The sequence below is a fragment of the Aethalodelphis obliquidens genome, unplaced genomic scaffold, assembly GCF_003676395.1.
Source record: "Aethalodelphis obliquidens isolate GAN/ISIS:26980383/991018 unplaced genomic scaffold, ASM367639v1 scaffold8, whole genome shotgun sequence".
Classification (NCBI taxonomy): Eukaryota; Metazoa; Chordata; class Mammalia; order Artiodactyla; family Delphinidae; genus Aethalodelphis; species Aethalodelphis obliquidens.
Window position 1 is genome coordinate 37,464,733 of NW_020837952.1, and position 27,974 is coordinate 37,492,706.

General features: G+C 35.9%; 1 protein-coding gene and 1 non-coding gene across 5 annotated transcripts in view; both read right to left on the reverse strand.

Moving 5' to 3' along the window:
• Positions 1 to 27,974, reverse strand: part of EEA1 (early endosome antigen 1) — a 137,923-nt gene that overhangs the window by 35,849 nt on the left and 74,100 nt on the right. For all 4 annotated transcript variants that reach the window (XM_027107179.1, XM_027107178.1, XM_027107180.1 and 1 more), the window contains 6 exons: positions 27,274 to 27,390; positions 18,508 to 18,846; positions 12,411 to 12,560; positions 11,251 to 11,370; positions 4,137 to 4,340; positions 533 to 733 (listed from right to left, as the gene is read on the reverse strand). In XM_027107179.1, the coding sequence (XP_026962980.1) occupies positions 533 to 733; positions 4,137 to 4,340; positions 11,251 to 11,370; positions 12,411 to 12,560; positions 18,508 to 18,846; positions 27,274 to 27,390 (1,131 nt within the window). The remainder of the gene's footprint in view (positions 1 to 532; positions 734 to 4,136; positions 4,341 to 11,250; positions 11,371 to 12,410; positions 12,561 to 18,507; positions 18,847 to 27,273; positions 27,391 to 27,974) is intronic.
• Positions 53 to 125, reverse strand: TRNAE-UUC (transfer RNA glutamic acid (anticodon UUC)). The gene has a single exon. It is a non-coding gene; the product is annotated as a tRNA-Glu (tRNA).

The window sequence follows — 27,974 nt, forward strand, 5'->3', positions numbered from 1 at the left end:
TTTTTTGTTTTGTTTTGTTTTTTGGCCGTGCTCGAGGCTTGCGGGATCTTAGTTCCCCAGCCAGGGATTGAACCTGGGCCCTCAGCAGTGAAAGTGCCATGTCCTGACCACTGGACCACCAGGGAATTCCCTAAAGTTTTTTTTTAACCAAACCTTTTAAAAAATAAAATTCAAAATAATTCAAATATATGTAACAGAAATCTAATGGTATAATAATATCAAACAACTTTGAACTTAGGAAACAATAATAAGGGCTTCATGAAAAAAAAAAGTGAAAAGATCTGGTAGTTTCAGGAAGAGTAATTTGTTGGGAGAGAGAGAAAGAGACGGAGGGAAAGGGAGAAAGGCAAACAGGAAGGCTCAACAACCGTCTAAATACAAACTTTATTTAATTCCTATTCCTAATTTTTTTTTCCATTAATAAGTAAGGCAGGGGTGGGGAGGGAGAGAGAAACGATTTAAAATATGTGATGGCCTAAAATTGGTGTTTTATTCATGCAAACTCATATTAAGTTACATAATTCGATATTACCTGTATATCAAGCTGGGAGACCTTCTCCTTGCTTTCATTTAATTGACTACTTAATTCATTAATGCTGGATTCTAGGGAAAGGACGCGGTCTTGTGCAGCTCTGAGATGCGCCTTCTGCTCTTGCACCTGGTCATGCAAATTCTCCTGGGCTTGTTTATGACTTTCTGACTGATTCTTCAGCTTCTCCGTTAGTTGAGTTACCTACCACATAAGCAAGACTCTAATTACGAAGGTCATAAATGATGTAACAAGAACTAAGAAACCCAAATTTAAGGACCATGAGAATGTTAAAGTGCTCTATGATAGATTATCTCAACTTTTTTTCGAGAAACATTATTCACATCTTTCCAAAAATAAGTAAACATAATCTCTCAAAATCATAAGAATAACATCAAATTCAGAGATTCCTATTATTTTTAAAACCAACTCTACTGAACTATAATTTAGATGTAATAAAATTCACCCAATTCAATTGTACAGTTTGAGGAGAGCTGATAAATACATTCATTTAACCATCACCACAATCAAGCAAGAGAACATTCCGATTACCCCCAAAAGTTTCCTCATGCTCCTGTGCACTCAGTACCCACCCTCCGCTCATCTCTGGCCCCAGACAATCACTGATCTGATTGAGTAATAAGAGTTCCTTATATATCCTGGATGTTTCTGAATTGTCAGATATATGTACTACACATATTTTCTCCCAGTCTGTCTTGGCTTTTATTTTTGTAATGGTGTCTTTTGAAGAACATTCATTTTTCATTTAGGTGAAATCCAATTCATCTGATGTTTCTTTGGGGTACTCTGGTTAGAATGCATTGAGTTTCTTGAATCTGTGGTTTCATATTTTTAATCAAATTTACAATTTTTTCAGCCACTAGTTCTATAAATATTTTCCTCCTTCTCACTCTTCTTTGACACTCATTATATGTATGCCAGATTACATGATACTATCCCACAGGTCATTAAGGCACTGTTCATTTTTTTTCCAGCCTTTTTTCTCTCTGTGCTTCATTGTGGACAGTTTCAATTACCTTGTCTTAATGGTCACTGATACTGTTTTCCATTTGCTTAATCTATTACATTCATCGAGTGAAATTTTCATTTCAGATTTTTTTTTAACCTCTAGTTCTAATTTTTAGTTTCTATTTCCATTATTATAGTTTTTTCTTTATATCCATAAGCATATTTTATTTTTTTAAGTGTAAAGGGTTTTTTAAAGTTATGTGTAACATAGGCAAAATTATTTTATTTATTTATTTTTGGCTCCGTTGGGTCTTCGTTGCTGCCCACGGGCTTTCTCTAAGTTGCGGTGAGCGGCGGCTACTCTTCGTTGCAGTGCGCAGGCTTCTCTGATTATGGTGGCTTCTCTTGTTGTGGAGCACGGGCTCTAGGCGTGCTGGCTTCAGTAGTTGTGGCACAAGTGCTCAGCAGTTGTGGCTCACGGGCTCTAGAGTGCAGGCTCAGTAGTGTGGCACACAGGCTTAGTTGCTCTGTGGCATGTGGGATCTTCCCGGACCGGGGCTTGAACCCATGTCCCCTGCATTGGCAAGTGGACTCTTAACCACTGCGCCACCAGTGAAGTCCTGGCAAAATTATTTAAGTCAATAAATTTTTAAGGAATTTCAAGTGTTCTGATTCTTTCCACTGCCAATCACCTTAGTTCCTCCAAACTCAAAATCTGCAAGATAAAATAGCCCTTTCAAAAAGAAGTTGTCATGTGAGTCAGCCCACAATTCTTTTAGTTGGGCTTCTTATATCTCCAATGGAATACGAACACACTTCAAAATTTCCATCCTGTAATCTTTGGGATCCAATTTCCTCGAGCAATTTACTTTAGGACCACGTTTAGGGTCAGGAGTTCGATCTGCCTGGTTTTGAATTTGACACCCTTTAAAAATGTATTAGGTTCAGGGCTTCCCTGGTGGCGCAGTGGTTGAGAGTCCGCCTGCCGATGCAGGGGAAACGGGTTCGTGCCCCGGTCCGGGAAGATCCCACATGCCGTGGAGCGGCTGAGCCCGTGAGCCATGGCCGCTGAGCCCGTGCATCTGGAGCCTGTGCTCCGCAACAGGAAAGGCCACAACAGTGAGAGGCCCGCATACCGCAAAAAAAAAAAAATTTATTAGGTTCAAATCACATTCACTCCTAAGCCATCACACCCTAGAACAGTACAGATCGTTGGGATATGCCAATACCTTTTTAATATGATATTTTTTAATTTATTTATTATTTATTTTTGGTTCCACTGGGTCTTTGTTGTGGTGCATGGGCTTCTCATTGCGGTGGCTTCTCTTGTTGTGGAGCACGGGCTCTAGGTGTGCAGGCTTCAGTAGTTGTGGCACGTGGCTCAGTAGTGGTAGCTCACAGACTCTAGAGCACAGGCTTAGTAGTTGTGGTGCACAGGCTTAGCTGCTCCATGGCATGTGGGATCTTCCCGGACCAGGGCTCGAACCCGTGTCCCCTGCATTGGCAGGTGGGTTCTTAACCACTGCGCCACCAGGGAAGCCCACCAATACCTTTTTAAAATCCAGACACTGTGTTCAAGATAAAAGCCTAAAAAAAGAAGCCATCTTTGTTTCATGTCAACATTAAAATTAGAGTACTAAATCAATGCAGCTGGTAATTTAAAAGCTTAAGATATGAGGGAAATTATCAGCTCTATAATCCTGGAAGCAATCTTTATGTTTATCAATACACCCCCATCACTTGAGTCTCTTTTAGGTATCATGTTCCTTCTTATCTGTATCAAAACTCATACTGAACACTGAGTTCTGAACACTGAGCAGCTTTCAACTATAAAAGCTAGTCTAAATAATTCTTCATCAAAACTGGTAACCTAGGCTAACTTTGAAATTTGGGGGAAAAATTTGTGTCATATTCTAATACCCAAATTAGAAAAGTGATATGACCTACTTATACTTTAATACTTTCTCATTTAGATAATTAGAATTCTCTTATTGGACAATTCTTCCAAAAAGTGACTATAAATTCTTTACAGTTTGAAAATGTATTAAGCTAACTTTTATAAGTTTCACTTAAACTAACACATAGATGTTAGAACGATAAGGCAACTTACCAAAATTATTATTAGCTATTCCAAACACATATACAATATCAAAATATAGGTAACCACTAAAGCCTGGTTATTAACCAATACATAATAACAACTAACACTTGATTAGTGGTTTTAGTTTATAAATATATTTTGTTATTTACTTTTTTCAAAACATCACAAAATGCCATGAGGCAAGTATATATTATTAATAACTTTTCAATATGAGCTAACTATACTTTTCAAATGAGCTAACAAGGGGAAATGATTTGCTCATGGTCATCACAGGTAATAAATTACATCCTGGGACATGAACTGAGAGTTCCTTCATCATATCATGTTAGCTTATTTTCACTACAATAGCAACCCACCTCTAAGGTAAATAAGATAGTATTTGTCAGAAATACATAATAATTTTTAAAGTACTAAAAATAACAGAAGAATCATTTAGATAAAGCACTTAGTAAGATTTAGAGAGATAAAAGTAAATTTTAGAAATAGAATACACTTGAAAAGTAAATTTTAGAAATAGAATACACTTGACAAGCTTACTTGTTCTTGTAATGTATGGTTTTTTTCTTGTAACTGGTTAAGAACAGCAGTCTCTCCCTCACCAGCCTGAATTTTTGCATAAAGGTCTTCTCTTTCCTTTTCTAGTAAAGAAATATTTTCTTTACTCTTCTGTAATAAGGCTTCAAGGTTCTGGATCTTTTGGTCCTTATCACCAATTTGACGTAGTACTTGTTCTAAATCATTCTGTAAAGAATTGAAAACTACTACCTTAATGATAGAGAACTTTAAAAGTTATTCCTCAAACAAAATGATAATAAATAAATTTTAAGACTCAAACTCTTAGTCTTACATATTTTTTACTAATCATTACATTTTAACATGGCAAATTTAATTAAATAATTAGAACTATATACTTAACAATATAAACCTATATTATTGATAATAAACTAGAATTTAACCAAAATACCCCTTCAATTAACCACATTCTTACTCTAACACTCTGACCTCACCACCTACGACGACTCTTGTTTACTCCATTTCAGACATGTGGGACTCCTCATTATTCCTAATCACACCAGGCACATGCCCACCTCAGAGCCTTCGCACCAATTGTCTCTTCTGCCTGGCACACTTCCTCACAAAGTCACATGGCTCATTCCCTCTCCTTCCAATGTTTGCTCAAATGCCACCTTCTCAATCATACCTACCCTGATCATTACATTTAAAATTGCAGCCTTTCCAAATACTCCCTTCTCCTGAATATTTTTTCTTTCCATAGCACTTATCTTCTAACACTAAATAATTTACTTATTTTTCATGTTTATGTGCCTCCCTCTGCCCCCTCACAAGAATGTAGGCTCCAAGAAGGTGAAGATATTTATCTGTTTTATTCATCAAGGTATCCAAGACCTGTATGTTCTAAGATATTTACTGAATGAACAGAAAAGTAAGTGACTGTACTCTAACGCACATACACTCATGAAAGATCATTTCAATACCCCAATAGGACTCTTCTGTCACTACATAAAGGGATCCCTCTTCTTTACTTCACCAAGGACCGTCATGTTACACAGAGCACATGCAAGAGGCCACATCCAGAGCAACACTCATTAATGTTGAGAGCTATCTGACCCACAGCCTTTGCCTCTGCCTCAATCATTCTAAGAGAGCCAGAGAGCCTCCACCCAGAACAAGGCCCTACCAAGCCCTTATGCAAACTTTATAGCAGCCCACACCACCTTCCTGAGACAGAGCCAGCAACCCCCTGGTACCCTCAACGAAGTGTGCCAATATTAAAATATGTGAGATCGGGGCTTCCCTGGTGGCGCAGTGGTTGAGAGTCCGCCTGCCGATGCAGGGGACACAAGTTCGTGCCCCGGTCCAGGAAGATCCCACATGCCGCGGAGCGGCTAGGCCCGTGAGCCATGGCTGCTGAGCCTGCGCGTCCGGAGCCTGTGCTCCGCAACAGGAGAGGCCACAACAGTGAGAGGCCCGCATACCGCAAAAAAAAAAAAAAATGTAAGATCAGTCACTTTCAAACATGTTTCTCATCCCTTTAAGTTTCAGTCACGAAACGATGAAAAGCAACATAATCTCTCTGCTCTCATCCTCTGTTCCTGCCACTAAGAACCCTCTCTGTACATTCTACCCATCTTCTGGAAACACAGTTCCAGGGCTAAGCTTTTTCTAGAACTATCACTCTATTTCCAAGTCTAACTGAAGTTTGGTGCTCCCTGTACAGATGCTGATTCCCCATCAGCCCTCTCTGATATGTAAGGACTGTTCTGTTGGGCAAGCAGGAGAGGTTGACTTTTTCTAGATTTCTTCACTGCCATTACTCTCTCCCTCAAGTAAAAGGTTTATGCTGCTTTGGGAATTATGTATTCATTTATTCTACCCTCTATGCTGTGTTGCTATCATCTATAAATCCCTACCTCATTCACTGAAGACTTGAGACCTGATTTAGTCTTTCTCTCAATCCCAATTTCTGCCAATTTCCTGGGAAATACAAAATACATAGAGAATTAAGAGGACAGCCTCAACATTCATATCATCTTAATTCCTGGACCTTTATTCATTCTATTCAATCACTCACATGCAGGATCTTGTAATCACCTGAAATTGTTCTAGATAAAAAAAATGTCAATTATCCTACTCTGTGACCACAACTTCCTGACTGTCTTCCAGTTTCATGACCTCGTTTCTGCTCTTCAATGTCAAAGAGACATTAACCTCAATTTTATTCTAGCATATTTAGCATACACCTAGCTTTTCTTCCTGAACCTCATATATGGATATGAACTAACCTTAACTATTCTTTCATCTAATTCTCCATTTCCTTTTACCTCCCAAGTTTCCAATACAGCCACTCCAAACAAAAACCCAATCCTAGATCAATGGTGCAATCTGCTTTCTCCACACCTACATTTCTAAGCACTATTAGAGCAAAATCACAAACCTCCATAGATTGGTGCCACCACAAATTTCTAGACTCCAACCTCTATTATATACTCAGAATCATCTTTTCACTCCTGTCACTTGAGTGGGGTTCTCATCCTCAAATATTCCCCTAAATAACCATTTAAAAGCTTAATCTTAATCTCCAAATTCTTAATCTCTGTCTACCAGACATTCAGCTATTACTATTCAAACTTAACCTGGGGGGTGGGCGGTGCTATATTATCTTCAGGAATGACCTACCATGACTTTTCTTCCTCTTACCTACAAAATTATACATAGACATATATAATTCAAAAATATTTACACACTACTATATGTAAAATAGATAACCAACAAGGACCTACTATACAGCACAGGGAACTATACTCAATATTTTGTAATAACTGTAAAGGGAAAGAATCTGAAAAATAATATATGTATATATATATACACACACACACACATATGCATATGTATGTATTTATGTATAACTAAATCACTTTGCTGTACACCTGAAACTAACACAATATTGTAAATCAACTATACAATAAAAATAAATAATGAAGTAAAATATATTTAAATACACACACACACACACACACACACACACACACACCCTCCTTTCTTCAAAGGATATCCTTCACAGGATAAGTTTGAATTTACCACCACCCATTGTATCAGTGACATCATAGCTTATAAATACCTTATTCCTTCAGTCACCTCCCCTTCTCCAATATCCTCAATTATTCCCCCTCTACTAGTCCCTTTGTCCTACATTATAAACACATTCAGGTATCTCTGGTTCTCAAAAACACTTCCTAGACTAAGTCCCACTCCAGCTTCTGCCCAGTCTTTATGCAATTCACATTTTAACTTCAAAAGTAATGCATATTTACTTTCCCCATTCCCTCATCTCTCATTTACTCATCAATCAAAAATCAGACATTCATGTCTATCACTTTATTGAAATCATGCTTCACAAGGTCACTAATTCTTAACTACTTAACCTAATGAATATTTTTCATTTATCATACTGGGCGTCCTCTCCACACACCCACATTTGAAGTTGCTGCTTACTCCCAACTTTTGACTCTCCCTAGTCCTTTGGCTTTCACTCTGCAAGGTCTCCTTAATTGCTCTGATCATTCTTTCTTTGAGCTGTTCTTCCTCTACTCATCCATCCCTTAAATGTTAGTGTTTCCCAGAAGTCTTGTGTCACCAGTTGTCTGTTTTTCTCATTACACTCTCTCCCTGGTTGATCACATTTATTGTAATAATTCCATTTACCCCATAAATACTGTCTCTCACAGCTAATATATAGCATGGTCCTCTCCTTCAGGCTTTTTAAATTAATACATCCCGTAGGTGCCTCAAGACTTGTCCAAAACTGAACTCACTGCACTGGCCATCTTTCTCAAGTTCATTAACACAGCTGATGATACCTCCATTTACCATGTACCCAATGTTATCAGTCTGCAAGCCATTCCCTATCTCTGTCATTCCCTACAACTATTAATTTACCTCCAAAGTAGTATTCATATTTGTCTTAAGTAGTATTTTACCTCCAAAGTAGTATTTACTCTACCTCCAAAGTAGCATTCATATTTGTCCCTATGATATTTTTTAGCAATTGCTTAAACTAAGACCATCATTATTAGGCTTCCCTGGTGGCGCAGTGGTTAATAATCCGCCTGCCAATGCAGGGGACACGGGTTCGAGCCCTGGTCTGGGAAGATCCCACACACCGCGGAGCAACTAAGCCTGCCCACCACAACTACTGAGCCTGCGCTCTAGAGCCTGCAAGCCACAACTCCTGAGCCCACGTGCCGCATCTACTGAAGCCGGGGCACTCTAGAGCCCGTGCTCCACAACAAGAGAAGCCACCACAATGAGAAGACCGTGCACCACAAAGAAGAGTAGCCCCCACTCGCCGCAACTGGAGGAAGCCCGCGTGCAGCAACGAAGACCCAACACAGCCCAAAATAATAAATAAAAATAAATTGATAAAAAAAGGACCATCATTATTTTTCACCTAAACTACTGCATATATTAGTCTTTTAACTGATCTCCTGTTTCAGAATATTCTCTCCAAAATTCATGTTTTACAAAACCATGAGAATAATCTATTTAAAAATCAAATCTGGCTATGGCACTTCTAAAGACCTTCAATACCTTTCTATCTTCAAGCATAGATAGAAAGGCCTTCCATAAACTTACCCATGTCTAATGCTCTGGGCTCTTCTCCAACTCATCTCTAAGTTACACTTTAAGCTCCAGCAAAACCTAACAGTTTCGTTCATACCAGCTTCACTATTCTTTTCCTTGTAACTTCTACTTGGAGTATACTACTCACTATCACCATCTTTGCAACCCAGAAACATCTACACAAACTTTGCAACAGACTGCCCCTTCTAAGGAAATTTTCTGTAACTGCTCTTTTCCAAATTTTATCAGAGTTACATAACTGTCTTCTCTATGCTATCATAATAATTTTATACACATATATACACCTAGAACTATACTCATCACATCTCTTTAATTAGTTTTTAGGACTTTTCATAATGAGAGACTTTGCCTGGCCTCTTTGCCATCCTTTTCTTATTCCTCCCCAGAGATTGAGAATTTAACTAACTGGAAAGCTTGGAATAAGGAATCAAGAATGTTTAACTCAGCCCCTTGCTCTCCCCTCAGTCTAAGAGACAACCTGCCTATAAGAAGGTAAAAGGCTGTCATTTCCAGCTGTGTCTGTGATTGGATGAATAAATTTAATTCTGCGGTACATTATAAGAAAGTCCTCTTGCCCGCAATCTATACCAAATTCTCTACCTCATCCTTACTACTCTTTTTTTTTGCTACTTTTTATAATAAAACTCCTAGAGTTATCTATATCCATTGCATCAAACTTCTCTCTTCCCATTTTCTTTTGGACCCTCTCCATCAGGCTTTTGCCCCTCCTTCTCTTTACAAATTGCTCTTACCAATGTCATCAGTGACTTCATGTTGCCAAATCCAGTAGGATTCCCAGTTTTCATCTTGTTTGACCTCCATCCTTCCAACTACCCAAGCCAAAATCCTTGTAATCATCCTTGACTTCTCTGCCAATGCCCCATATCAATCTATCAGTAAATCTGTCAGCTTTGAAAGTATATCTAGAATCTGACCATTTTTCACTACCTGCACTGTTTCCACTCTGATCCAAGCCATATCATTTCTTGTGTCAATTATTATAGTAGTCTCTTAGTGAATTTGTTTCTACTTATGTGCCCCTACGGCCTACTCTCAATACAGTAGCCAGAGTAATCCTATGAAATTATAAGTCCGATCATACTACTCCATTGCTCAGAAACCTCCAATGATTTCTCATCTCACAGTAAAATCCTTAAAATTACTTATGAAGCTCGACATGTTCTGATCCTCTGTGATCTCTATGGCTGTGATCCCTATGGCTTTTAACTCTCTTATCACTCACACCACTCCACTCACTGGCTTCTTGATGTTCTTGTACACCTTCCCTTCCTTTAGATCTTCTCAAAGATGCCTTCCCTGGCAACCATATCTAACATTGCAGTCCCACCTCCAGATCCCCAGATACTTCCTACTCCCTGTCCCTTTTTTCATCTCCATAGCACTTCCACCATCTAACACACTATATATTTTGCCTATTTACCTTGGCTAGTACTTGTCTTCCTCACTAAGCTCCATGAGAGCAGACATCTTTGTCTATTTTCTTTGCTGCCATATCCACAAAATCACTTCCTTGGCTAAGAGTAGACATTAATATATATTTGTTGACTGACTGAATGAAAGAACAAATAAATGAATACAATATTTGGATCTCTAACCACCTGACTCCCATGCCACTATCCAAACTCAGAAGGGAAAGAAAGGCATATATTACTTACTGCCTCCTTTCAATTCCAACATTGCTTCTGTGTGTATATCATTAGATTGCCATTTCCTAGAAGGCAGGCACTGTGTCTTACTCAGCTCTCTAATTTCAGTGCTTACCACTGGGCCTGACACACAGTGCTCAATAATATTCAATGAATTAGTGAAAGACCAAAGAAATAAATGAATGTCAAATTCAAATTCATTTCAAACATATGGGTACCGTCTTCTGCTCACCATAACAAAAAAAAAATTTAACTTATTTCAATCTTCTGAGCTATACTATAGAATCTGTACAAATTTAACTCAGTCACATTTTCTATACCTACAATTCCAATGTTCATATGATAGCTCTGAAACAGGGAAAGACATGACCAATAAACAGTAAGTTCTACTGTAGGAAATACAAAATGTTATTTTTTACTGAGGTAAACTAAACTGAGAAATTTTATTTGCATTTTTAATTTCTAAAATAAGGTATTTTTAATAAACAATAATAAATAATTTATTATGTATAAATAACAATTTAAATAATATATTCTATTTAAATAAATTTAATAAATTTCTTTAACAGAAATTTAATAAATTTAAAATTTTTATATAAATTTATAAGTAACAAATTATTTATAATAAATATTTTTTAATATTTTAGAAAAATTTTTCAACAGAGCAATCAAAAGAAAAAGATTTTCTGATTATCCAGATACTGAAAATTATCAAAACTCTTCATAATCAAGTACTTTGCATTATCTAGTTTCACCACAACAAAAGGATAATGATTTGGTTAATTTTTGTTTAAAAGGCTAAAAATTCAAATACTGTTTACCTGAGCTTCACGAAGTTTTGCTGTAGTGCTTTGCTGAAGAGCTTGTTGTTCTTGATGCTGTTGCTTTGTTTTATCTAACTGATGCTGCAATTCTGTGGAATTTGTTACTTTTTCCTTCAACTTAAAAAAAAAAAAATGAAGACTGTCAGTTGACAACTTAAAGGCATAATGCTAGCATATAAATATCTGGTAGTACTTCAGATCTCACAATTCTCAAGTCTGAAGAGAAAATTCAATTCAAACAACAGATAAAAATCAACTTTAAAAGCAATATCTCATTACTTATAGAATCGTAATCTCATGATTAAGAAATTATTCCTTAAGAATTCATTCTCATCCTGAAAAGTATAAAATTCTTTCTCCAGGTTGGTATTTAGTTTATTATTGTTTTTATATACTAATATGATCAAGGAATTAATTATATATAATTAATTATATATTTATTTTAATTAATTTTAAATTAATTATATAATTATTTTTGTAACAGTATCAATATTTGTTTTACTTTTTTCACAACAATCATAATTATCACTTACTGGGAAATAACAGCATGATCTACCACACTAAGATTTTGGGTCTAGAAGAAAATCTTTTGCTGAAGCTACAGATTTTAACTCTCAGGGTTTGTTCAATTCTAATAAAAGAAGTACTTTAATGATAACTTTTACTTTAACCAAATATCAGTTACCATTTTTGCCAACTACAGCTTAAATTAGGATAGCATACAATCTTATGTTTAATTTTTAAAAGAGAAAATCCTTAAATGCAAACTCAAAGTTTATATGCACCAACTACATGTCATTAATGCCCTCATCAACTGTTCATTTTCCAGAGTCATTAGGAATTGGTCCTTCCTGGATAGGAAGACTCTTCTTGAGCAGCCTGACAGGTTCACCCCGAGAATTTATCCTGCCTAAAGCTGAAGAGCAGCCTTCTTTGCACATTTTTGTTGAGAACTTTAGGGAATACAATCACAACAAAATGACTTAATGCAGTTAATAAATAGGACATTTTAACTGGGGAGAAATAAAAGTCCCAACTTAAAGTTAAAAAAATCCAATTAAAGCTCTTGACCATAAAAAGATTAAAAACAATATTTAAGATGCCTCAAATCTATCAATAAATGTACTAATGTAAACTCATTTGAAATGCGAGCTTACCTCTTCTTCTAAACGAGAAAGTTTGAGCTGTAGATCAGCCACTTGTTGTTCTTTATCCATCAGCTTTTCACTTGAAAGCTGTCTCTGTTCCTTCAGCCTACCATGAGCTTCCCCTAGTTGGCGCTCTGTCTCCAGAAGTTTGCTATGTAACTTCAGAAAAGGAAAAAAAAGTAAGTACATATGTATAAACACACCTACGATCACCACCATTACTACTACCACCTACTTTCCAAACAATGTTTTATTTTTCACCAATATAAAAATAATATATTAATTTTCCTGATACTTTAGAGGAACCTAAGAAACAACTGAATTTTAATCACATAAATTATGACTCATAAAACTGTAACCAAACATCACAGATTTCAGGGTTTTTGCACTCTTTAAAAAAAAAACAAAACCCAGCAAACCTGAAGCTCTTGTTTAGATATAAGTGTTGTAATCACTTGAGGAACTTAAATAAAACAAAACTTAAAAATTAAGACACTTAAGGCACATTCAGATCTATTCCACTGTAGTTTTTAGAATCCCAAAGTGATTCTTGTAGTTTTCCCATAATTATGAACCACCACAACTGACTTCTTACATTTGGGTACTGAATAGAGCACAAAGTATTCTCAAGTCCTCAAACTGGCACACAATTTCTAAATAAAATAGAGGAAAGAATAGTTTCTTAAAATATTAGGTGATTCTCATTCATTAGCTTTAAAATTGCCACCTAGCTAAAACTAAAGGAGAAATTTTTCTTGGAGCTAGAACTATCACTTTCTCAAATTCCTTATTTTCACTAATACTACCAGAAATAACAGCTGGTTTCTCTTGTGGGACTGGCTGGGGGTGGGTCCATTAAAAAAAAAAAAAGTTTGTACTAATTTTAGAAGAATTACTGCACAAGTGCTGGGAGTACAGAACAAAAAAAGAGTGGCGTGGAGATAAAGATGCAAGACATTCGGCAAAGTTTACACACTAAGAGTATTTCTACACCCCAGCCTCATAACACATTAAATCAAATCTCAGCATGTGCCTCAGCAAAACTGGAAATTAATAACAAGCATACTATACAATTGCTTTCAATCAAACCCATTCATATTAAATCTGAAAATATTAAGAGTCTATAGCCTTTGTGTCATATATACACTTATATGCTCTACACTTGCATATTTCTCCATAAAAATTCACAGTTGGCAAGGAAAAAAATAAAGTTCTATCGGAAGAGTGGACACCCACTATTTTCTTATGCTATGAAACAAGCTGCAGCTGTCAAAATATATCCTATCCTCAATAAAGAAAACCAAAGTGGATTTCTAAAGTAAAGCATGCTTCAATCTAACTAAAACAGGAATCAGTAACAGTTAAAGAAAAGACATTTATTTTATTCTTGTCCTAAGCCAGCACCCTGACATCTCTCCGTTTTCTTCTTCTTCTTCTTAAAATGCAGTGAATTAGCCTGTAGTAACTACCCAAACCCTCTCCTTCTCACTACAAGAAGTAGATCCAATCCTGGTATGTGAAAGCAAAGGAGGCCTTCAAAGTAAATTCATATTTCAAGCATCTAAGTGCTTGATCTCTTACAGACAGGCATCCCCTACATCTAGTTCCTGAACTTGTTGGATAAGAATCACCCAATATCATTATTAACACAAAGATAATCAGACTTCTCCCCTAGAAGTTTAGATTTAGTACATTTGAGCTGAAGCCCAGAAATCCATGTTTTCATAACAAGAATCAGATGATATTTAGTTTCAGGAATCATTTGCCAAAAAGCAACACTTTAAAAAGCAGCAGTTTTCAATCTCAACTACACAGTACAATCACAGGGGAAACATTTAAATACACCAATGCCCAGGCCTATGCCAGAGATTATGGCATAACTGAGTGGAGGGTGAGGCCTTGATATTGGTAATTTCTTAAATTTCCCCAGGTGATTCTGGTGTGCAGACAGAGTGAAGAACCACCAAATTAAAGATAAGTGTTGCTCTGGATGTAGAAAACAAACTTATGGTTCCCAGCAGGTGAGGCGGGGGGGTGGAATAAATTAGGAGATTGGGATTGACATGTACACAATGCTATATATGGAATGGATGGCTAGTGAGGAGCTACTGTGTAGCATGGGGAGCTCTACTCAATATTCCTCTGGTGGCCTATATGGGAAAAGAGTCTAGAAAAGAGTGGATGTGTGGATGCGTGTGGCTGATTCACTTTTCTGTGCACCTGGTACTGACATGGTATCGTGGGTCAGCTATACTCCAGTAAAAATTTTTTATTAAATAAATAAAGATAACTGTTGCTCTGAAGCGAAGATTTACTAAAGGGGTGAAAAAAGAGATATTATATATTATAAATAACTGTCATTATATATTATAAATAACTGTCATTCTTTACTGTACAATCCTGATAAATCCCTGATCTTTAATAAAGAGATGAATCTCAAATCAAAGCTGCCCAAGGGTGTAAGCAGGCCAAAATCCCTTAAGCCGTAATGCCTATATCATTTTAGAGTAAATATGTTAAGGAAAAAAAAGGATAAACTAAGAGCAAAAATAGTACATCCTGGAATTATTAATAGAATGGTCTATCCTAAAGTTACATTTTGAGATATACATACATGTATATGTTCTCTGAGAAATTTAGTTTTGTAAACTTATATACATAATTCTTTATTCATTAAGTTCCAATTAATGTTTGCTAAGTGCCAGGCCCTATTCCAAATGCTTCACAAATATTAACTAATTTAATCCTTATAATAACCCTATGAAGACAGTTCCATTCTTATCCTCTTTTTGATAGATGAGCAAACTGAGGTACAAATTAAATAACTTGTCCAAGCTCACACAGCTTGTAGGCCACAGAACTGGAACTCAGAAAGCTGGTTCTTAAATCCACACTCATAAACCACTATGCTATTTGAGATGGCATGTTAGATAATTTTTTTAAATGAAGTTGGACATATGGGTTGGGGAGTGGGGGATACAAACTACTGGGTTAGACAGGCTCAGGGACATACTGTACAACATGGGGAATACAGCCAATATTTCATAATAACTGTAAAGAAAAAGAAACCTTTAAATATTGTATAAAATTTTTTAAAAATTAAAAAAGTAAATTGATGACTAATTGTTTAATTACATAACATCATTATCTGCACATCTGTGGCTATTTTAAAAGTGCTCACGAACACAAATATGAAGAATATGGGGTACTTTGTTTTCAAGTCCTTTGTTGACAATTGACAGCTATCTATTTTTGTCAGCACTGATATGGGAGCTGAGGATACAGTGGAGAGCAAAACAAACCCAGTTCATCCCTACACTCTTTAAGGACGCTGAAAGAAGGTTTAAGGTGAGGTTCACTTCCATTCTTCCAATAAATACTTACTGAAAGCTCTAAGTATAGAGGCTGATAGAGTACAGAATAAAACAGATTCCTCAAATTAAGTAGCTCACCATCCAAAGGGAATGGTAGATAATATACAAGTAAACCAACTATACAATATAAAGTATTATAAAGAAGCAGCTTGCTGGAATAAAGTAGGGTCCAGAATAAATGGAAAATAAACTATTGAAATAGAATGGTCCAGAAAAGCTTTATTGAGGAAACAATACCTGAGCAAGCCTTATGAAGAACTGAAATCAAGAACACTCTAAGAAAAAAACATGGGCAAAGGACCTAAGGCAGGAAAGTGCTTTGAAGTGTTGGGAGTGTTTGAGGAATTGAAAGGAGATCAGTATGGCTGCTTCACATGTTGGAGACAAGCTTGAAAACAGACATAGTGTGGACCATACTACACACAAGTGCTTACATGACCAAGTAAGATATTTGGATTCAATTCAAAGTGTAAGCAAAGCCACTGAGGTTGTTAAGCAGAGGAATAAAGTGATATCCTTCACATTTTAAAACAAGGCCTCTGGCTTCCATACAGAGAATAGACTAAGGAGGTCTCTAGAAAAAGGAAACCTGTAAAAAGGCTAACAGTAGCCCAGGTGAGCAATGGCAGCAGCTGAGATTAAGGCTGGTAGCAGTATAGATGAAGAGAGGTGGACAGATTTGAGTCATGCTTTGAAGGTAGAATCCAGACAGCATGCTGAAGAGAAGAAGATAAATGGTATCACTTCAAGGTCTTCAGTACAACTTCTTTATTTTGTACAGAATTGTGACTAAACCAAAAAATTAGGTACATTCAAGTCTTTGAATAAAAATATTGAGTAGGTTCTCAAAAATTCCTGATGCCCCTCCACCCACTGACAACCAAATGAAACCCAAATTCCTCAGCCTGCTATTCAAAAGCCTGCATAATAAACTTCCAAATGCTCTTTGGATTCAAAATAGTCCACTACTATTACACATACCCTATCCTCAGAGCAAATGTGTGTCCCTCCCTGGTTCTTGTGATACTTCCCTGCCTCTAGTTTACTTTTCTGCCTGGAAGACCCTCCTGCCTTCAAACTACAAGTTGTCAAAACCCATCCAATATTCACAATTTCAAGCACCATCTCTCTCTCTCACACAAAGCTTTTTTTGATCACATTAACAGGACAAAATAATTATACAATATGAAGTACTATGGGGCGAGGGGGAGAAAACAGGAGAGGAACTCTTCCAAATTCCCATGGTATATGAGATCATTTTATTTTAATTCTCACATTCATTGGTATAGGATAGTACTTGCCTCATCCTCAATGAGATTTACATAATCATTTAAGGTAGGTACTGTTTCCTTTTTCATTTCTGTATCTCCTAATAAACAAGGCATAGTGTCTTTTAGAAACCATAAATGCCCCATTTGTTCATTTGAACTGAAAGGCAAATATCTAAGTTATATTTAAGTTATTCATTGATATCCCCAAGCCTCTGTTTCCTTCGATTATGAATGCCTGCATTTGTTCATTCACTTACTTACTAAAACATCTGCTGATTAATAAGCAAAATGCCAGGTAGTTGGGAAAAAAAATGAATAAGACATGGTCTCTGCACCTGAAGAGTTCAGAGTCTAGTGAAGAAAGATACATAAGTTATGATAATATACTATACTGTGATAAGTAAAACAATCAAGATATGTAAATGCTTGGGCTTCCCTGGTGGCGCAGTGGTTGAGAGTCCACCTGCCGCTGCAGGGGACACGGGTTCGTGCCCCGGTCCGGGAAGATCCCACATGCCACGGAGTGGCTGGGCCCGTGAGCCATGGCCGCTGAGCCTGCCCGTCCGGAGCCTGTGCTCCGCAACGGGAGAGGCCACAACAGTGAGAGGCCAGTGTACCGCAAAAAAAAAAAAAAAAGATATGTAAATGATTAAGCCATCTCTGGAGGGGGTGGTGGTGAGAAGTGGCAATATGCAGAAAAAGATTTCTGGTAACGGGACAAGTGGAGTAAATTGTATTTATCAGGGAGAAGAGAAGTAGGAAGAGTATCTCAGGCTAAGAAGACAGAGGACTGATGCCACAAAGCCAAGTATCACTGCCCTATAAATGAAAATAGTCGAAAATTATCCAAAAAAAAAGTGGCTGAGGACTTTAATCTCCCCCAAATTTCCATTTTTCTACCAACTTTAATGTTACCTATAAGAAATAATTAGAATAGAGAATTCAAAATTTAAGTTAATGGCAAAGTCAAAACTTCCATGAAACTTCTGAGAGATATTATTTACCTATAAAAAATAGTTGTTAGGACTAATTTGTTTTCTTCTTTTAAAATATTTAATTTTTATACTATTGGTTTAACAGTAATTATATTTTTAAAATTTAGTAACAAGAAAAGAAAAAAGATAAGAATTTTTAAATAAAAGAATGATCAACAATTTGAATTATTATAATAGCTAATACCTGATGAGTACCTACCATGTACCAGGTACCATTCTAAGCAATTTATATGTATTAATTCATAAACACTTCACAATAATACTATATGATAGATACTATCATTTTAAGGGAAATTGAAATTAACAGAAATGAGATCTGACTCAATACTATAGGTTGTGAAAATTAAGAGTTTTTTTTTTTAAATGACAACTTTTTTATGAACTATATTATGATCAAACAACCATCAAACACACTAAGAAGAAACCATAGGGGGAATTACAATAAATAAAAGTTAACAGCTCTTACTTGATTAATTTCACTTTGGAGTTGTAATCCATGCTGTTCCTTTTCTTCTCTCTGTTGTTGTAGCTGTTTAAACTCTGCCTTAAGGTGCTGGTACTTGGTCTCCACTTCTGATAATTCTTCTTTGAGCTTTTGAGTAGCCTCTCCCTTTTCACCTAGCTCCGCCTGTATTCTCTGCAGTGAGGTTTCAGATGCAGATAACCTTGACTGAAGCTGTTGACAATCTAGGTCTTTTTGATGAAGGCTTGCTTGTATATTCTTTCTACTCATACATTCTTCATTATGTTTCTCCTCTAACTGAGTGTAGTCCAGTTCTTTCTTCTGCAACTTTTCAGTCAAGTTCTGAAATAACAATTTAACAATTTTTTTCTTTTCCTAATATTTTTAATTATTCTAATTATTCAAATAATCTTTAGAGCAATATCATTTCCTACTAAATGTTTTAGTAAATAATATAAACACAGTGAAAATATTTTAATCAAGAAGAATTAAATTGTTATATACTAACTTATGGTTTTATTATTGGTCTACTTGACTAAGCTCTATTAATATAATTTAAGAATTACCAACAAAATTTTGACATAAAATGAAAACATTAAAATCTACTAACTAGATTCTTTAGGCTATGCAACATATTTATAATCTCCCATTTGAGTTAAAAATTGAAACTACCCCTCTATTATCAAAAATTACTTTAAGTAACAATATGGCAATTCTGATTTTTGGCTTTGCAATTTCATAATTGGTAAGAGCTTTAGCAATAACAATACCATTTACTGCTCTAGTATGCCTGATTCTACTGATTCCTCATTTTTGCTCTTCTTGACAAACATCATTTTTAAGAGTCACACGTTTAAGACTTACTCAAATTTCCTAGGTGTGTAAAACAGTGATCTTCTTTAAAAATATCACTTACCTGCCTTATATTTGTTATTTTATTCAACACTATCAAGTACAAAATATAAAAATGACACCTCCAATCAAAGATCTGGATCAACCAGCCTAATCAAATGTTAAAGTCTGGGCTCAGTGGAGTTTTTACTACTAATATTGAACATTTTTAGTCAAGATATTTACACACTAGATATGGATCAGAATTTTGACTCAACTCTGTAAGAAAGATAGCCAGGAAAAGAAGCCACTATAAGCACCTGATGAGTCAATCATGGACATTTACTATACTCATTTTTATATACAGTGTGCTAGAAGGGGATAATACAGAAATAGTGGAGGGGAAGCAAAACTTCTGGCCTTTAAACAGACTATAATCTAAATGAAACACATTTAAAAATTTTTTCTAAGTTAAAACATAATGCACAAACACAGATTAATACAAAAGCTGTGTTAAATTTCTCAAGTGCACAATTTTTTTTTAAATGAAAAGAGCAAAGTCAGGTGGGGCTAACTAGTAAGTTAAAATCACCTGAAAACAAAGTTTGAACTTGGTAAAGTAGCGAGAGGAGTTAAGGACAAGGTATATATACATGACTCATGCTATCTGCTCTATACAAAAAGACACAAAGGAACAGACAAACAAGTTGCAAGAGGGGACACAGGGGAGTAATAAATTTAGATAATAGAGTGGGAAAGGCAGCAGTAATGGTTCTTAAACACATGTCTGAGAAAAAGTTCATTAATGTAAATTACCAAGTAGAAATATACTATAGAAAAAGCAGTGTCAAAAAGATATATGTCAGAAAGACAAAATGGGAGACAAAGTAAAAACAGCACCCAGAAGTTTTCAGCAAAATTAGCAATTAGTTGTGTCTTGACTGACCAACAGACACAGAACAAAAGAGGTAGAGCCAAAAGACTAGAGAAAAAAAATAATAATTTTGAGTCAAACTACTTGTTAGGAAAGTTCTCTCTTTATAAACACTTTGTCTTACTCGTTAGTAACTCCACATCTTTCTTGACTTGATTTCATACTTTTTCTTTTAAGAAAATAATATTTATTTTAGAATTCATAAGCTAAATTAAGTGTATTCATTGATCATTATAAATGCCTTGCATCTTTTCAAATAAAATTCTAAGTTACTAAATTTTATGAATGCAACCATGCTCACAAATACTTGGGTGGGATATAATTTTAAAACATGCTACAAAAATTAAGTCTAGTAGTGAGGTAGTGAGCCTTCCTCATAGGCTTACTCATAAAGTGCCCAAGTAATCCTACTAGTTCTATACAAAAAGGACCCCTCAGACAGCTTTACTCTTTAAGAAGCAAAAATACATTACAACCATTCACTTTAAAATTCACTTATCCTAAAATATTAATCAAAATCTTCCTGCTTTATTGCACAGATGAGATAATTAAATTTTATTTAAAAGAACCTAAACCACTTTCTTTTTAAATAACCTAATCCACTCGCATTATATATTTTTTATATGCAAAAGGTTTACTATATCTAGTATCACAAACTTTTTATCCTTATTATGGTCTTCTCATGGAATCTGAAGCAGAAAGTCTAGTGAATACATGGTTTTTGAAGATTGATTTTTTTTTAAGTACAGTAGAATCCATTAAAGAAAACAGTAATTGCACTTTCACTTCTCCATATTAATCCTTACAACAAAAGATGAGATAGACATTATCATCCCCATTCTGTGGATGAAGAAGCTAAAGCTGAAAGAACCTGATATGACTTGGCCAGGTAGCAGAGTCACATATGATGATTCAAAGTCCAATAAAGTTTTCACAACACAATTCAGACACTCCGTGAGTCAATTCAGGCCTTCCCAAAGCATACACTATTCAAGTTTAAATTATAAAATGAATGTTAATCTTAACTCATAACATAATTATCATTTGAGTAAGCAAAATTCTTTCCTTCCGAATGTCCAGTCCTCTTTTGACTTCCTCACCAATTGTTCTTTCAACATATTTCCTTACAGAGACAATTTCCCTGTATTAGACTCTGTTATTCACTTGTTACTAGCCCAGGTAATGAGAAGAAATGCAAAAAGAATGGCATTTTTTATTCCTTGATAGCTTACAAAGTGGTTTCAAGGATCTCATCTCGTTTGTTCCTCAAAACAGCTTTGTGAGAAAGAACAAACTGAACTACTTGTACCTCTCCAACATCTTATATTTTGTGCTCTTACATGTCCCCAAGCCTTCTGTATCTAGCTCTCAAAATGAAATGCCATTAACCCCTCTGCCATGTGACATGCTCCTAAGCATCCTTAAAGACTAAGCTAAAGGGACTTCCCTAGGGGCGCAGTGGTTAAGAATCCGCCTGCCAATGCAGGGGACATGGGTTCAATCCCTGGTCCAGGAAGTTCCCACATGCTGCAGAGCAACTACGCCCGCGCCCGAGCACCACAACTACTGAGACTGCGCGCCAAGAGCCCGTGCCCCGCAACGAGAAGCCACCTCAATGAGAAGCCCGCGCACCGCAACGAAGAGCAGACCCCACACACCACGACTAGAGAAAGCCCGCACACAGCAACAACGACCCAACACAGCCAAAAATTAATTAATTAATTAATTTAAAAAAAAAAAAAAAAAACAAGACTAAGCTAAAAAGTTATGTCTTCAACAAGAGTCTTTCCTGATTTACTAGGCAGTAAGTTAGGAAAACATCCACCTTCGTCTTGACTCAACTCTGTATCACAAAACTTACAGTAAATAAAAACAGTAACAACAAACATTCACTGAGGTGCTTACTCTAAGCCAGGCAGTGGTCTAAGCACTTCAACATCTATTACTTTTTTTAATACTCATATCAATCCTAAGAGGCAAATAAGTATAACAGTACTTCTTAGCAGAAGAGGAAAGAGACTTTGAGAGGCTCTGGGTTACAGCCAGTCAGTTACAAAGCTGGCATTTAAACATGCCTTTCACCACTGTACTATGCTGTTCATCTCAATATACCACTTTGCAATACAGTGGTAATACACAGCAATACAACTACTTGCCATATCTAGCTTCTGCTTTGGCCTATGAACATCTTAATACTGAGACTGTGGGAAAGCGGAGAGCAATGAAGGATGGAAAATGGGTAAGAGGTGAGACCCAAAAAATAACTCAGTCTCTTACAATGACCTATATTGATCACATTAGTAGCTTTAAATAAGCATATGATTTTGTTCAGAATTTATATGGAAATAGTTAATTAAACTGAGCTGCAGAATTTTGTTTAAATGTCAGCATATGATTCTTATTAGAAACTAAAAAGGAAATTTCTTCAAGATTCCTGGCTTGTTTTTAAGTTTTCAAAGCCAGTGATTAAAAAACACTGGTTTAATGCTGAAAATCTTGACATTAACAAAAAAGTAACTATTTTTTCAATTCATTATATTTTATAATGTTATCTATCCACCTTGATGCTGCCTGTGATCCACAAAAGCTGCCCAAGGCATTTCATTAATAGCCTTCAAAAGACCAGGCACAAGGGCTTCCCTGGTGGCACAGTGGTTGAGAATCTGCCTGCCAATGCAGGGGACACGGGTTCGAGCCCTGATCTGGGAAGATCCCACATGCCACGGAGCAACTAGGCCCGTGAGCCACAATTACTGAGCCTGCGCGTCTGGAGCTTGTGCTCCGCAACGAGAGGCCGCAACAGTGAGAGGCCCGCACACCGCGATGAGAAGTGGTCCCCGCTCGCCACAACTAGAGAAAGCCCACACATCGAAACAAAGACCCAACATGGCCAAAAATAACTAAATAAAATAAATAAATAAATAAAATTTAAAAAAAAAAGACCAGGCACAGAGATTTCCAAATTCATAACACTTGGATATCACCACTGTCAACAATCATGGTTTGCCAAGGACTTGGGTGAGGAGAGGTGGGGGAGCAAGGATAATAAAAAAAGGTAGCTGCACATCTGTGCTTGCTCTAACCAGTGAAAAAAATCCTACACAGGAAAACACTTCAAAAAAAAATTTGAAGTCTTACTTATGTAAAGATTATTAAGATTAGTAGAAAATCCTATTATTCCCTAATCAAAACTATCCTAATTTTACCACACTAAACCGTCTTGAGTCCATGTATTATTCATAAAAAAAAATAGTACTTCCTTTAATAGTGTGAATGTATATATGCATGTGTGAATATATATATATATATACACACAATCTGTGCTTCATTATCCCTTATTAATAGTTTAATGCTTCAAAAATACAAAATAAATTACACTGATCATAAACATCCATTGTGTGTACACCTCTGGTAAATTTCCAAGAGGTAGAAGGTCAACTCTGAGCTCAAAGACATTAAAAATCAAACTGAGGGACAAAGATAAAACTAGAGTATATGTGGAAGCTGTCTACATATAGCTTGACAGGAGGGAAAAAATGGGGTAGGGAGACACAGAGGTTTTCATAAAACGTAAAAAAGATTAAATTTTAAAAACCAATCAGCACCAGGAGTATACGGAAAAATGGACAATGGTAAACTGGTATAATTACTCTGGGAAATAGTTTGGGATCTAGTAAATTTGATTATGTATATAGCCTATAACCCAGCAATTTCATGTGAGACTACATAACAGAAATTCTTACACAAATGCATGAGATTTGTATGTGAATGTTCATAGCCACAATATTTGAAATAGCAAGAAAAAAGAAAAACTGTGAAAAAATAAGAAGTATATTTGGGTCACTTCTGCTGCATACCAAATAATATAACTGTCATACAGAAGAGCATTTATGTGATTGAATTATAAACTGAACTAGTTGCTTTTTTCCATGAAACACCATTTTTAAGAATGACAGACAAACTATGACTATTCAGATTTGGGGAGGAAGAAAATCTGTCACTTCAAAGGATAGAACTGATAGTACTGGTTGCCAATGATAAAATTCAAGCTTCCAAATGAAGCTTAGAATTTTGGAAAACTTGTATCCACCACCGTGACCTTGACACTTCCTCATACCTATAAAGTATTCTAAGATTGATGGTGATATTGACAAATGTGATTAGTTTTATATTGTACAATGAAATGTGTCAATATTTGGGAAAAAAATCTGCATAACTCAGTGAACCAATATTTTCCACATGACTAATGCATAACGTTACAAAATCATGCACAGGAAAGACCCATGCAAAAGGCAAGACAGAGAAAAAAATTTTATTGTTACAAAGTACAAAAACTGCATTACTATGGTTTCATATTCTACACTGTAATTAACTTTTGAGAAACTATACTTTTGTTTCAGTATAATATCAAATAAAAATAGCTACAATTATCTGAAAGGGCTATTAAGATAGTCCTCCCTTTTCCAACTACACATCTGTGAGACTAAATTTTCTTCACACGCTTCAAACATATCACAACAGATTAAATGTAAAAGCAGATATGAGAATTAATTAAGTAATCAAAGCAAAGCCAACAAATTCACCATATCTCTGAGTAAAAATATTTAATAACTTCCTATTCCTCTACCACCAAAAAAGTAAAGACATGGGGAAAAAAAGTATTGATACCAATACCTGCCCTATCCCAAAACTAAATATTATCTGTTGCTCATCTTTAAAGAACCAAGGCGGAAAATATTAACATGACAGAATAAGAACAAAGTTGGAGGTCTCATACTTTCTGATTTCAAAACTTATTGAAACATACAGTAGTCAAAACAATGTGGTACTGGCATAAAGAAAGACATATAGACCAACAGAGGAAGACTAGAGCGCCCAGAAATAAACACTCACATACATGGTCAAATGATTTTCAACAAGGGATCCAGGACCATTCAATAGGAAAAGGACAGTCCTTTCAACAAATGGTGCTGGGAAAACTGAATTTCCATATGCAAAAGAATGAAACTGGACCCTTACCTTACACTATAAAAAAATTAATTCAAAATGAGTCAAAGACCTAAAACTATTAGAAGAAAAGCTTCATGACGCTGAACCTAGCAATGATTTCTTGGATATGGCACCAAAAGCATAGCAACAAAAATAACTGATAAACTGAATTCTCTCAAATTTAAAACTTCTGTGCATCAAAGGTGTGATACTGTAAAATATACATTTGGTCCTGGTTCCCATTTCTGGAACCAGGCTCCTAAAACCCCAGGAATTCCCTATGTGATAAGAGCAATAAAGATATCCTTTGCTATTCCTAACAAGCCCCTTTCAACCACCTATGAGTTCGTATTAATGAGGTGATTTTTTAGAAAGCCTTAAGGATGGGGGTTGGTTGCCAGGGGAACCAACCTTGAAGAAAGGGTTAGAACTTTCAGTCCCACCCTGACCTCCAGGGAGGGAAGAGGGGCTAAAGGTTGAATTAATCACCAGTGGTCAATGATTTAATCAATCATGTCTGTGTAGGAAGGAAAGGGTTTTGAGAGACTCTGAGCTGGTGAACACGTGGAGAGCACCCAGAGAAAGCATGGAAGCTTCAAACCCTTTCACACATATCTCGCCCTATGCATCTCTTCCATCTCACTGTTCTTATGTTATGGTCATCTATAATAAGCCAGTAATCTAGTAAGTAAAATGTCTTCCCAAATTTTGTGAATTACTCTAGCAAATTAATCACACCAGAGGCAGGGGATTGGGAACCTCCCATTTATATAGCCGGTTGGTCAGAAGTACAAGTAACAAGCTGGACTTTCAATTGGTGTGTGAACTGGGATGTGTGGCGGAGGTGGGGTTGGGGTGCTCAGGCAGCCCTGCAGGACTGCACCCTTCATCTGTGGAATCCGATGCTAGCTCCAGGTAAGCCGTTTAAGAACTGAGCTAAACTGTAGGACACCCAGCTGGTGTTGAGAACTGTTAATATACGGAACACCCTCACATCTGATGTCAGAAGTGAAGGTGTAGTACAGTATTGAGAGTAGAGACACACAGGAGCGTTTTTCCTTTATAAAAAGATACAATCAACAGAGTGAAAAGGCAACCTAAGAGGAAATATTTGCAAATCATATATCTGATAAGGGGTTAATATCAAAAACATATAAAGAATTCCTACAACTCAACACAAAAACACAAACAATCCAAAGAAAATTACATAGCCAACAAGCATATGAAAAGATGCTCAACCTCCTAATCATTAGGGAAATGCAAATCAACCATGAGGAGATACCACCTTAACACTCAAAAAAAAGACAAATAAAAATCACAGAAAATAACAAATGTTGGCAAGGATGTAAAGAAACTGTTGAATCCCTGTGCACTGTTGATGGGAATTTAAAAGGATACAGCCACTATGGAAAACAGTATGGTGATTTCTTCAAAAAACAGAACATAGAATTACCAGTACAATCCAGCAATTCCAATTCTGGGTATCTACCCCCCAAAAAATGAAAGCAGGATCACAAATAGATATTTGTATACCCATGTTGAAAGCAGCACTATTGACAATAGAACTAGCCAAAAGGAAGCAACAGATGATGTATATATAATACAATATATACATACAATGTAATATAACCTTAAAAAGGTAGGAACATGAATGAACCTTGAGGACATTATCCTATGTGAAATAAGCCAAACACAACAAGACAAATACTGTATGATTACACTCATATGAGTTACTTAGAATAGTAAATTCATAGATATAGAAAGTAGAAGGGGTTTGGGGCAGGGGAGACAGTGAATGGGGAGTTGTTTAATGAGTGTTAAGTTTTAGTTTTTCAAGATGAAAAGACTTCTGAAATTGGTTGCATAACAATGTGAATGTAAATAACACTTAAAAAAAAAAACCCACACAGAACAAGTCATACTGTACTGTGCCAATATATAAATAACATACACAAGATTAAAGTTTAAGATGTATAAAATCAATTCACCATTATATGTAGTTTTTAAATTCTTACCTGATTTTTTTGTGTTAATTCATTAACTGAACTTTTAAGTTTTTGTAGTTCCTGCACATATACAGCAACTTCCTGGGGGCCTTTGGCAAGTTCACTCCTCAGCTGGTCTATTATGGCCTAAAAGGAAAAAAAAGAAAATTAGAGTAAACTAAAATGAAAAAGGAAATGAAAGCATCCAAAGGTTTTCAGATTACATACATTTTTGTCATTGTTGTTGAACTGAAATAACTCAGAAATTTCAACCTGATTCTTTATCTTACCAGCTCTACATCTTTTCTGGCTGAAAATTAATTTTTAAAATTTATCCAAAATATACAACTTCATTTATTTAATAATACATGAAATGAAAAGTTGACATCCTATTTTATGTGTCTGAAGTAAGCACCAAACTGCAAACTTGAATTTACTGGCTTTAAATTCTATACTTTAATCCTCCTGAATTTAAAAAGGATATGCCAAGTTATGTCTATATTTTCTCCCAGTTTCTGTGCACAGCCTTTTTTTTTTTACTTCAAAATCATGTTAAATGCAACAACCAACATAGAAATACCATTGAAAGTGGTGATTCATCTTTTGGACTGTAATGGAAAGTATTTGTCCAAAGAAGTTATCAAACAGAAGCTATATATAGTTTCATTAACCTGGATCACTCTATGACCATGAATAATAGCTGGGTATGAATTTGCTTTAATGCATTTAAT